Here is an 11601-nt window from a genome sequence, read left to right as displayed (position 1 = left end):
AGAGGGGTCTATAATCAAAATGTTGTAATTATTTCGTGTTTTTGTGGAGCATTATCCATTGGGAAGAGTGTGTGAGAGTAACGCAGAAGGAGAGTGGAGAGAGACGACAATGAAGAGATGATGTGGCTAGGATGACAAACCAAAGATTTAGTGTAGGTAGAGGGAGAGGGTGGGATAGGATTAAAAGAGGAGAGATGAGAGAGAAAATTGAACTTAGAAAGTAGAGAGAGGTACAAATAAAAAATTGTTCGCCCTTTGCTTGCCCTTCATAGGTATTTTAGGGGCAATTTGCTTCGTTGGGACTTGCTCAACAAAAATCATTCCCCCCAAGGGGAGATGTTTGAGTTATGGTGCCATGAGCACATAATATAGACAAAGTATGATGCCAAAGCACATTGCCACATGGCATGGAGGCTTTATCTCACATGTGAGCAAGCGAATCCAAGTATGTATCCACTACTATAAAACGCGGTCATTTTCATGCAATAACATAGAGCAAGCTCTCAAGTCTCTTTATGAGTACAAGTCTCAATCTTGTAACCTAATTGAACTTGAGTCTATGCTTACATTGTCTAGTTCTTCATCATGTTTATATATAGGTTTCATCCACCTTAGAGTAGTTTAAGCACCGCATAGATCTTGAGGTACTTATGTTTAATCATTAACTTCTTGATTCTCACCCTCAAAGTAAGAGGGAGAGAGGCCATTCCCTTATAAAAAGGGCCTTCCTCATTATTTGCTCTCCTCTTTAGAACACCTCCCCCCCCACTTTTTCCTTTACCAACCCTCCCCTCCTTCCTTTTCCTTTACCAACCCTCCCCTCCTTCCTTTTCCACTAATTAATACATTTTTGAATTCTTTTCAATTTGGAGGATCTATAGGTATGCAAGAGCTAAGTTGCATGCTAGGCAATTTATGTTCATGCAACTAGCAACTTTGCCCCTTCAGTAGGAAAAATGTGTGTGACCTTGATTCTGGTAAAACTACATAGCATTGAGCATTGTCCTTCACCCAAGTAGCCCCTTGGAAAAAGTATGGGGATGGAGATCAGATTTTGGCCACATGAATCGGTGGTAGGGTGGCTCGATGCGACCTGATTCGAACAGTGTAATTGCCACTTGATATTCAAATTCATTGGAAGATTATTTAGGGGTCTTAACATTAACTGTAAGTTTTGCATAAGGGCCTTAGCACATCGACTATGCAATTTGCCCAAGGGTTTAGAATGGGAATCTAATTGGGACTAGGATGGGTTTAGAATGGGAATCCATTTGCCATTATTATTCCCAGTGTTGTCTAGGATGGATTAGCGACTTCTAATCCCACTGTGCATGTGGCCTCAAGAATGGAAGGTTGGGACGATGACATGTGTCCTTGTCTGCACCTATGAAATTATGTTATGTGTACTTTCGAGCCTAGTTTATCGGGGTCCTTTGAAAATTTGGACTTGGTGGAATGGGACGGGACCTTGACACCATCAAGACCTACACCAACCTACCTTCCCATTCCAAAGTTTGGGTGCCCCCAAAATGGGTTTTTGGCCTACCCCATGAGGTAGCCTTAGCAACGATGCAACTTGGGCAAAGCAGAAATGAGGCATTTTTAGAATTTTTGGAAGTGCATTTTTCCTATTGGACAATATGTTATATGTAGTTTCTCTTCTTCATTGGACTTGAATGTAGACTTTAAAGTGGTTGACTTTCTCTCTTTCTCTCTCTCTCTCCCCCCTTCTTTATCTCCTCAAGTCTTCCTACACACCATCTAGACCTCCTCCCTCCCTCTCTCTCTCTCTCTCTCAATCACTCTCCCCTTTATCTCCTTGGAGTCTACTTCCACACCATTTCTAGTGGATTCCTTTTTGATCTTGGGCAGGTTTTATGAATGATTAAATATCATTCACCTTGTTACCATAAGAAGTTTGAGAACTCGACCTAATTCGTGTAGAAAGGAAACGACCCGGTCAAGGTGAAGGGGGGTTAACCCAAAGAGCGTGCAATGCTGAAAGAGTGATTGATTCATGGAGCTTCATACCCACCTTCTTTCCTTCCTGCTTTTCGCCCTCACCACCATCTGCAGCTTTGCTTCCACAGGTGTGCTTCTCTTCTCTTGCTTGGCTATTTTCTAAGCGATCATCAGCACAATTCTGTCTCCATTTCCCCCTATGACATTTGGAATTCAACTAGATCTCCTTCAGACAGCCAGCAATCGTTTTAAGAATAGCAGCTGTATACGCTACCGGATCTGACTGCAAGTAACTCCTGCAAAGCTCAAAGGAGTTTTTACTTCTGTCCAACGCTTCTTTGAGCAACATATTTAAGCGTAAGACGCCTCGACTAATTGTTTTTGAAGCAGGGTACGCGTTTGTGACGTTCATATTTTTTGCATAAAAGTTGCTGTGGTGTCTTCCTTGAATGGCAATGCGTTGCTCTCTCTGCAACCTTTTGAAGCTTCGTGTTTGTGTGGGAGAGATCAAGCTGAATAGGACTGTTTACCATGATGGCACAAAGAAGGCTCCGCCACTTGAATGTGCGGACACGGGAGCTGCAGTCGTCCCGATAATCATTGGTAGTGCCTCAGCATCTCTAAGCACCCATTCTTTGACGTCATCTGGATCTGCCATCGGGATTATCTTCCTTGCCGCATCCTTTTGGTCCCCCCGGTTTTAATTTGTCTCTTTAAGTTATCTCCCACAATGCATGTGCAGTCATGTGACTCTGAAGGTTGATCTTCAAGATCAGATAGCTTGCACCATCCAGCATCCGAAAGTTTGGAATCGGCATGTCGGACACCATGTTGCACCTTTGAGATTTATTGCAAAGAAAATTCTCACTTACGACCTTCTTGTCACACCTTTACTGATCAGAAGGTGCTTTCCCTTTCAGTCTTTGAAGTCGATTCTGGCTGGATACACCCGCTGGCTTTAGATCTCCCCTTCCTTTGAAACCCTTGGCTCTCGGATCGCTCTTCCAAGCACATCACAGTCTGATACCATGTTAGAAGAAACCTTGACTAGTATCCATGTCCATAGGCTCCTAGATACTCTATCCACATGAAATAGGTGCAGTGTATGCGATGGAAGAATCTCGAGAACTCGAAAAGGGAATGTGTAATCCAATTTCAACCTTTTATGTGTCCACAAAAGAGAATTCTTAAGCATGAAATCTCGAGTGATAGATGACAATAGAACAGTCCAAAAATATCTGAAAGTATATTGCACCAAAGCTGCAGCAGTGTGCTGCCCTGGATGGGTATGCACCACGTCAGGCTCCACAGTGGATGAGGGCCAGATCTGGACTGAACTGACTAATGCCCCCATAATGGGCCCTTTTACAGGGCTGGGTAGCCCTCTGACTGGCAGACCCATTAAGCCAACCAGCTGACCCTGGTCAAGTCTTACCCACCTACATAGCATAGTCTGGGCAGAGCCTGGAAGGGACTAGACAGGTCGACAGCAGGCCAGATGATAAATACAAATATTGGACAAGAGACATAGGCCAAAGCAAGAGCTTCAAAAAAAGAGTACATAAGATACATTCGTGGATGTGATGCATTTAATAGACTTACAATCTCCATAACAATTCATTCAGTAATATGAATAACATTACAGCAATAAGATAGAGGACAAAGGGTAGAATGCTCCTCCATCCCCAAGTTACCTGAGTACATTTCTTTTGAGGACTCATAATTAGTACTTCAGAGGTCTCAAGCTTCAAATATAATTGTTTCCACTGTTGAAAGCAAGTTTCAGGCTTTCTTCATAGGCCTTCTCTACTGGGGCAGAAGCAGTTGTGAGCATGGAAAGGTGATCAATACTAGTCCACGAAATAACAGTTGTTGCCAATGAGGTGGTTTTTTTGGGTTCTGGAAGATAATTTTCAACATCTGGAATGCGTGCGCGATTCAATAATTTTGGGTTGTCTGGTGATTTTTTTGCAGATCAAGATGGCAGTGTCTGCATCTCTCAAGGGGGTCGCTTCCCACGATTTTCGTTAGATGGACAGTTGCCAAGAAAATCTTCAAAGGGGCCTGATGATTTGACATCATGCAGAGTTTATCGAAAGAAGACTTGCTGTACTGCTACTCAAACACATCCGGCATTGATGGCCATCAGAAAGTTGGCTTCCAATGGAGAAGGAAGTGAGGAGTGCTTAGTGTTTTGGGAAGCTATGGAATGTGCTATATGTGACCCCAGAATTGGAATCACTCGAGGTCCTCCTGTTATGTGCGTATCATTTTGCAATTCTGCTTTGAAGGCTTGTGAAGATGCTTTCTTTGCCTTTGATCGAGTGAGTCAGGTAAGCACCCGAAGGTCTTAAATTTGTGAATCATCTAATGCCCACAGCAGCATAATTTTCAGTTCACAAGTGCACTTAGAATATTTATGATATTGGCAGGTGTTGATGCCTTGTGGCCCTAGGGATACCATCTGTGCTCGGGCAAGGGAGTGGGTGTCTAACGGCTCTGACTTCTGTCAACTTGCTGGTTTTGCGGTGCCTAGCTCAAAGAGCATTGGTAGCACATTTTGCTTTGACGGAACATCGAACTTGGACACTGTAGGATCACCTGCTCAAGATCCTGAAAGAAGGGGCTCCTCTGATAAGGTGCAATCAGTTCAGCAGCGGATACGAAAATTGATGAGACGCATGGTGGATGAAGGTGAAGCAGTTCGATGGGCCATTGCTGGGCTTGTGTTGACAGCAGGTGTCATAATGATGAGGTCAGTGCTCTGACAATCATAGCTTTCAACCATATCTTTAGAATTGAAACTAGACTAGCAGTATATAGAAGGACAACATGTATTATTACATGTACATATACATTTACATATACATATACATATATATGTATTTGGAGAGAGAGAGAGAGAGAGAGAGAGAGAGAGAGAGAGTTTATTAAAAGTCTTCGAAAGACCAAAGGGTCTAGATACTAAAAGAAGAGGGAGGGAGGGAGATGTATTAATGTCTTCGAAAGGCCTCGCGGGCCTATGAGACAGTATAGTATGAAAGTGACTCATGCTTTATACAAGCCACAAAGAGTCGAGGCAAAGGGTTTGCTAAGACTCTTTGCTGTGTACTATACTAGACTAAAATAAAAAATACGAAACATAAACTCCAAGTCCAAAACTAGGGACTAATAGCTTGATTCAGTCTCAGAGTAGGAGTCAGAAGACATATCTAGGTGCCATGGTGGCTCTTCTGTGAGCTGCAAAAATGTCTCCTATTTGTGTCTGTCTGGTTGCCTCACGTTATGGTGGGGGGTGTTGTCTCCGAGCTCTCTATATGTGGTGGACCATATCAATATTGAAGCCTCTGGTTAGGCAGTCTCCTCCAAATAAGGTGTGTTGGGCTGGACCTCCATCGTGCGTGCTCTGGTCCATCGCTACATCGTGGGCGGCTCTTGCATCTGTGGTTGTATCCCTCCTCCTTGTCGTCTCATCTCCCTAGTCCCATGGCGTCGAGCTCCTCCTCCTCTAGCCCGACATGCCCAGTAGCAAACTGAATGTGTAGAAGTATGTGACGTGTTGCTGAGCTCGATCCACCGGTGTCTCCTACTAAGCAGCCTTGTCGTGCTCCGTGATCTGCCACAGAAGGGTCTCTCTATGATGTCTCATCTCCATCAGATAGAGACCGATGTAGACTTGGTCGTGGAAGTGAATCAATAATGAGAGGCTCGAAGCCATGGCCCTCCTAAAAGAGGCAGTGATAGCATCCTCAGATCTCATAGTAAATTGGGCAGGTACATAAGAAATGCTCCTCCATCTCTATCTCACCCAAGGTGCAGAGTCTGTAGATCCACTGCTCCCTAGGTGTGCATGCGGCTCTCCTTGCCTCAATCCTTGCATTTGCCCAATGGCAATCCGAAGGGCATGTAAGGCTCTCTTGTCCTCTATATACTAAGGTCTGACGATCGCTCCATCCTCTGACGCTCTCAAGAAATGGTGGGTCTTGGTGGGGAATGCCTGGTCCCCTCTCCATGTCCGTGACATATAAAGCTGGAGCAAGTCTAACCGTATGAGATATATATATATATATATATATATATATATATATATATATAGAGAGAGAGAGAGAGAGAGAGAGAGAGAGAGAGATTAATGCCTATGGGACAAAGTATAACAAAAAAGAGGAACTCATACAAGCCTCGGCGGGCTGAAGCAAAGGCCACGCTAGGGCCCTTGGCAAAGGGATCTGCATTAGAGCAGCCCTCAGTTCTGGCTCTATACTGAGGGATCCCCTCCATACAATATCTTCTCCTTTCCTTTTGCAGTGAGGATTTTATTCCCTTCATACAGTCCTTATTCTTTCAGTTGTATTTAGACCTGTTGGGCAGACATATATTTAGTTATTCTTTTCCTCTTCGGAGGCCCTTAATATTCCTCCCTTAGATTCTCTCACTCACTCCACAGTTCCAGTTGTGTTTTGAGTGCATCATACTCTTAGTTCAGTTAGTAGTGAGCAGGAGAGAGAGTGAGCTAGGCTTTCTCCCTGCTACATGCACGCATGTAGATGTTGGCTCGTGCTTGCTGACCCTCTCGACCACCATATCTTTGCCATGGTTTGCTGGATGTCCTCCTACTAAAACAAGGCATACTCACCCCTTTTTGGAAGAGTTTTTGTTGTGTCGATTGTAGATGTAATACTATGCGTAGTGGTCCGTTATGCTTGTGCGGAAAAAAATGCTAGTCGATTTGCTTTCCTTGTGCATGGCTCCATCAATGATGTAAAATCTATTCAGTCTCTTCAAAAGCCCATCATGCTAGGGTTGCTCAAAGGAGAACATGAGACTCCCTTGCACCTAGAGAACTCCATTCAGGACCTACTTTGGTATCTCACCATTCTCCAACCAATCCACACTTCTTGTCTCGCTATGAGCTCACCTTGATCAAACACCTATGAGGCGAGGGCCTGACCCACCAAGATGCATCCTTTCAATTTTGCACATTGCGGAAGCATAAACTTGAGAGAGGAGAGAAAGAGAGAGAGCGACACAGAAGAAGGCAAGATAACTTCATTTATAACATGGAAAATAGTGCCAACCAGAGTTGTGTGTGAGGATGAAATGAGACACCTAAAGAGTGGAAAGGGGGCCCTATTTATAAAGGAAGCCCATCCATCAAACCCATCAACTAGATCTGTGATTTGACCACTTAACCTGACCAGATCTTATGGGGCGACCCTGGTCAGGTTGGTTTAGCCAACCTTGTTCCAAGTCCTGGGTTCGTCTTAATCTGTCCATTATCAGGCTTGGTCTTGACTCTTGACTCTTTGGCCTGTAGGCCATGTGTATGTGTTTTGCTCCATGGTACCTCCTGTAGACATTGTGTGCATGTACATGCAGGGGAGATAACCATTGGAAGGTCTTATGTATCCCTTTGTTTACTTCACACCCTTGGGAACCCTTGCTAGCATGAGATCCTAGTCATAGATTTATCCTTGACTACCATGAGATGGCATGAGAAACTATGAGACTAGATGTATCCTTGACATAGCCTGAGGCATTCCCTTGAGGGGGGGTTTGATGGGATATCTCAAGGTGTATGCCTCAGGCACACCTTGGGTTCTATATGTGTGTGCTAGAGGCACAGTTAGGTGCCCATAAGCACTGTTAGGTGGTGGTAGATGCCACATAGGATGACTGAGAGATTCTAGGAGCTGATTGAGGAGATGATTGTGGAGCTTGGTGGCTCATGTAGAGGTGCCTACATATGGACCTCACCTTTCTTCATTCCATAAGCAAGCAAGCATTCTCATTTTCGTGTTCAGCTTCATGCTTTCCTTTCACTTCTTCAACAGATGTCTCAAAGTGGTTGAGTTTCTACTTGAAGGCCATGCTACCAACAGTCCATGAGCTCTGTAGAAACCTATTGAGAGTCTGATGTTCCATTAGATTTAAGGTGGATTTTGAACGATTTTGAATGTTCCAATAGATTTAAGGTAGATTTTGAATGATTCGGTAGGATACCAATCATAAAGTATTTGAACATCTCTTGGAATTTTGAATGTTCCAATAGATTTAAGTGGGATTTTTATTTTTTGGTAGGATACCAATCATAAAGTTTTTGAACTCGTCGTGGAGTGTAGAAGAGAAATGCAATCCAATCTTGCTTGAAACTTTTGATTTTTACTACACTCTCTACTAAGCTATATTTGGAAGATTTGAAGTCACGAAAAGGAAAGCTTGTTTCACAAGTTTTCAAATATAGATAAGGAAAACGATAGATGCAAAGTTTTAAAAGTTGAAAAATCAACCTTGCATTTTGTTTTCTGTTGGATGAAATCCAAAAACAAAGACCTTGATTTGAAAAAGAAAAGGTGCACAAACGTTGTAGATGCTGATGACAGGTTTTGTTCCCAACTCTAGGAGACTCTTTATTTCAACAAAGCACTAATTGTGCGCCTTGTTGGTGCTTCTAACTCTTTGTTACAAACTGCTGTGGGTTGCTTTCTGTCATATAAGCAGCGGGCAAGGTTTTGGAAGCTGTAGGTGAACTTTGTGATAACATGGAATACGGGTTAACATTGTAGCTAGTGACTGCTGCCACTTATACTTTTCAGTCTCTGCCAAGAAGAGAGAAAGTGCTGTGACCAGGAACAGTTTTGGCCAATCTTATGCAGATGCTAATTGTTTTTCATAGTTTTGGTCAACTTCTTGGGCCTTCCCATGTCGATTCAGCAAGGCCACAATGCAGCCTATTGCCTTTCTTACTTGTGAGGGTGTGTAATGTTTTGTAGCATTTCAATTTTCTTATCTTGCATAATTATTCAAAGATTCTAATCTGAGAGCGAGTCTGGAAAGTTTTGGTTACCTGTTTTTGGTTGCTGACAAGCTGATTTGCCATATTGTGAATATTTATTAATAACACTGAACACATGACGTCTAAAATATTTTGGTTGGTTGGTTGGTTATATTTTTGTTGTGAGAAGTGACACAGAATATAATTATCTTACCATATGCAGGCGACGACATCGGGGTTCTCAACGGAGGAAACAAGCAATGCTTCGAATGGTGCAAGATGCTAGATCCAAACAGCAAGCAGGTAGACTTAACTCAAGCAAGAAAAATGGAAAGAAAGGGTGAGGTTCAAGCACTGCAAACACTGTAACATATATTTTACGTTGGAACTTTTCCATAATGTATGGGGAAAGGAAATGCAGGGTTCTGGTCTCTTCAGTGATGAGATAGTAGTGTAGTCACCAGGCCTACTCTTTACATGTCGAAGAGGGAAGGCCTTTGCGTGTAGGGCAGATGAACTGGAGGGTCTATATTCTGCTCAACTTACCTGCTATGGTGAGAGTTTGTTTGCATTGGTAGGCTCACACTTTGGTCGCAAACTGTGCATTTGCACCCTTTTTCTTGGTGCATCATCTTACTATATTCTACTAATAAATATCATGCTTATGAGATGGAATTCTGTTCTAGTGGAAGTAGAAGAGACTGTTGTACTTAAAATGGGAAAGTTCGGTGTGGATGCAAAGACTTCAAAGGTTTAAATATATGGGGCTATGCGGCTCTCAAAAAAACTCGCTATATGGTAAAGAAAATGCTTAGTCAGTCTGGATATTGTTTAGGTCCTCTGTTATAAATCCACATTCTTGGTTCTCTCTCTTTGGACAAAACTTGATTAGGTGGCGTATGCTTGAAGCATTAGGAATTGTAATAAGAGTTGATATTTGAGTCAAATAGAGTGCCATGAATGTATTAGATGTAAAATAGCATTTGTAGAATTTCGTGCCACAATGTGATGCTGATTGATGTAGCTTGAGCTACCTTGTAAATCGCCCAAGAACCTTGTTATACTTTCAATGATTCATTTGACACCTTGTAGGAGGCTGGAGCAGAAATGTTCCTCTTTTTGAGACTCAGCTTCCAAAGTGCTGCTTATTTATGGCATGGCAGAAAATGTATAGGCTTGTCATTATATGAAATATATGCTAGTCTGCTATCACAGCTGTGCTTCGAATGATCTAGGCTTGTATCTCAAGATCAGGCTCAGATTCAGGGTGCCATGAGGTTGATGTTGGAGCAGAGGACCCTGGCACATACTCTTTGTTAACATTTTGGAGCAATGCCTCTCTTTACTTAAGTTGGGTTGAAGGAATATCGAAGACTTTCTCAATAACTTCTGACATTCTTCAGAAGTGACCTGCTTAATCTATGTAGGCTGATTGCTAGTTTCTTGTCATTCGATGGGCTGCTATAGGTACCCTATCTGCTGACGTAACATGTATCTGCTTGTGTTGACATGGTAACAGGCAATGGCCATGTAGTAGATTGACGTCTGTTCTATGGAGCCTCTCCTCTTTTCTACGGCGATTGCTGTAGATTTGTCCTATGGATGATATGACAGCCTACACAGTTGCCACTTGGACCTGTGATTTCTGTTGATGATGTGGCAACTGTGGGTGGAGCCATGTGGGCACCCGGTTCCATGTGCTGGAGCATGCCCTTGACATTGGTGCTTTGTGGGAGCCCTGATGCTGGAATGTGACTGTGTACAGGCACTGGTTGTTCATGCGTATTAAGTTACAGGGAGTCATGGTACTTGTTCATGTCGAGGATGATGCAATCTTGAAAAATGGAAATTGCAGACAAAATAAAAATCAACTCAAAGTTCCTTGTTGCTGAATTTGAGTGGACCATCAAAGGATTGAACTTTGAGAAGTGTTGTTTTTAAGATATATACTAGTAAGAGCAAGCTTGAGAGCGAGAGATGAAGTGGTGGTTGAAATTCAAGAGAAAGCATAAGATTAGTATGTAAGAGGGAGCAGGAGGTGGAGGTAAACGTGTAAAAGTGAAGAGAGAGTTAGAGATAGTGAGTGTGATGGTAAGAGGGAAAAAGAGAGGGAGAGAGTGGGGGTGAGAGTCCACGAGAGAACCCTACAATGTACAACTCTATTGAGAAATAAAGGAACATACACTTATATATATATTGAGGGAATAGGATTAGGGTTGCTCCTCATTTGTCCTAAATTGGTCCTAACACGGACCTTTGTCTGTATCACTCTACACTTAGAGGCTATTAACAACATGTGCAAGTGGTATATACACGATGTTGATATTGTTTCTATGAACATCTTCCCTCAAGATCAACATCATGTAGGTGGCCTTTCCTCGAGATCATAATTTTGGGGTTTGAAGAAGGATTGGTCATTACTTTCCATCACTCCCTTAATTGGAATGTCCTTCATTTGAGTCAAACCAAGACCTTGGTGGTGTTTCTCAAAATCTTTTTTTCAAAACGATTTTGGTAAAGATAATAGCAACGTTATTATTGTTGTCACAATGTTGTGGTGTGGTATCACCCAGTAGCTCTTTTTCTTGATGACATGGTTCTTGACATCAATATGCTTTGTCTTGGAATGATATATTGAATTCTTTACGAGTGCTTTTGTTGATTTGTTATCATTGTTGGTTTTGTTTCATCAAAATAGCGAGTTTCTAACAATCATCTTTTGAGCCATATAGCTTCACATGCTTGTAGTGTGGGAGCTATATATTTTGTTTTTGTTAATGACAAAGGAAAATTCTTGTTTAATAACCGTGAGATTGCTCTTTGAATGAGAAAATATGCATAATCTTGGATTGATCTTCTTGTATTTT

The 11601-nt window shown here is 42.4% G+C and overlaps 1 protein-coding gene across 2 annotated transcripts; it reads left to right on the top strand.

Annotated features, from left to right (window-relative positions):
• The first annotated feature begins 1736 nt into the window (after nt 1–1736).
• LOC147898784 (folate receptor family protein) lies at nt 1737–10859 on the top strand. Of its 2 annotated transcripts, XM_087379497.1 has the most exons (5): nt 1737–2090; nt 3937–4295; nt 4395–4717; nt 8958–9037; nt 10254–10859. In XM_087379497.1, the coding sequence occupies exons 1-5, from the start codon at nt 2018–2020 to the stop codon at nt 10274–10276; spliced, it is 858 nt and encodes a 285-aa protein (XP_087235623.1). In that variant the 5' UTR covers nt 1737–2017; the 3' UTR covers nt 10277–10859. The 2 variants fall into 2 exon arrangements, with proteins under 2 accessions (XP_087235623.1, XP_087235622.1); XM_087379496.1 differs by lacking the exon at nt 10254–10859 and having other exon boundaries at nt 8958–9404.
• Nucleotides 10860–11601: the final 742 nt, after the last annotated feature.

This window comes from Dipteris shenzhenensis, chromosome 9 (assembly GCF_047967505.1).
Source record: "Dipteris shenzhenensis isolate YYH24624 ecotype China chromosome 9, Dip_SZ_1.0, whole genome shotgun sequence".
Lineage (NCBI taxonomy): Eukaryota > Viridiplantae > Streptophyta > Polypodiopsida > Gleicheniales > Dipteridaceae > Dipteris > Dipteris shenzhenensis.
The sequence above is the reverse complement of the archived record's forward strand: the minus strand, read 5'-3'. Positions and strand labels throughout refer to the sequence as shown.

Coding starts and splice junctions, on each gene's coding strand:
- LOC147898784 (XM_087379496.1), top strand. CDS start 2,018: ATGGAGCTTCATACCCACCTTCTTTCCTTCCTGCTTTTCGCCCTCACC. Junction 2,091..3,936: donor CTGCAGCTTTGCTTCCACAG/GTGTGCTTCTCT, acceptor ATTTTTTTGCAG/ATCAAGATGGCAGTGTCTGC. Junction 4,718..8,957: donor GCAGGTGTCATAATGATGAG/GTCAGTGCTCTG, acceptor TACCATATGCAG/GCGACGACATCGGGGTTCTC.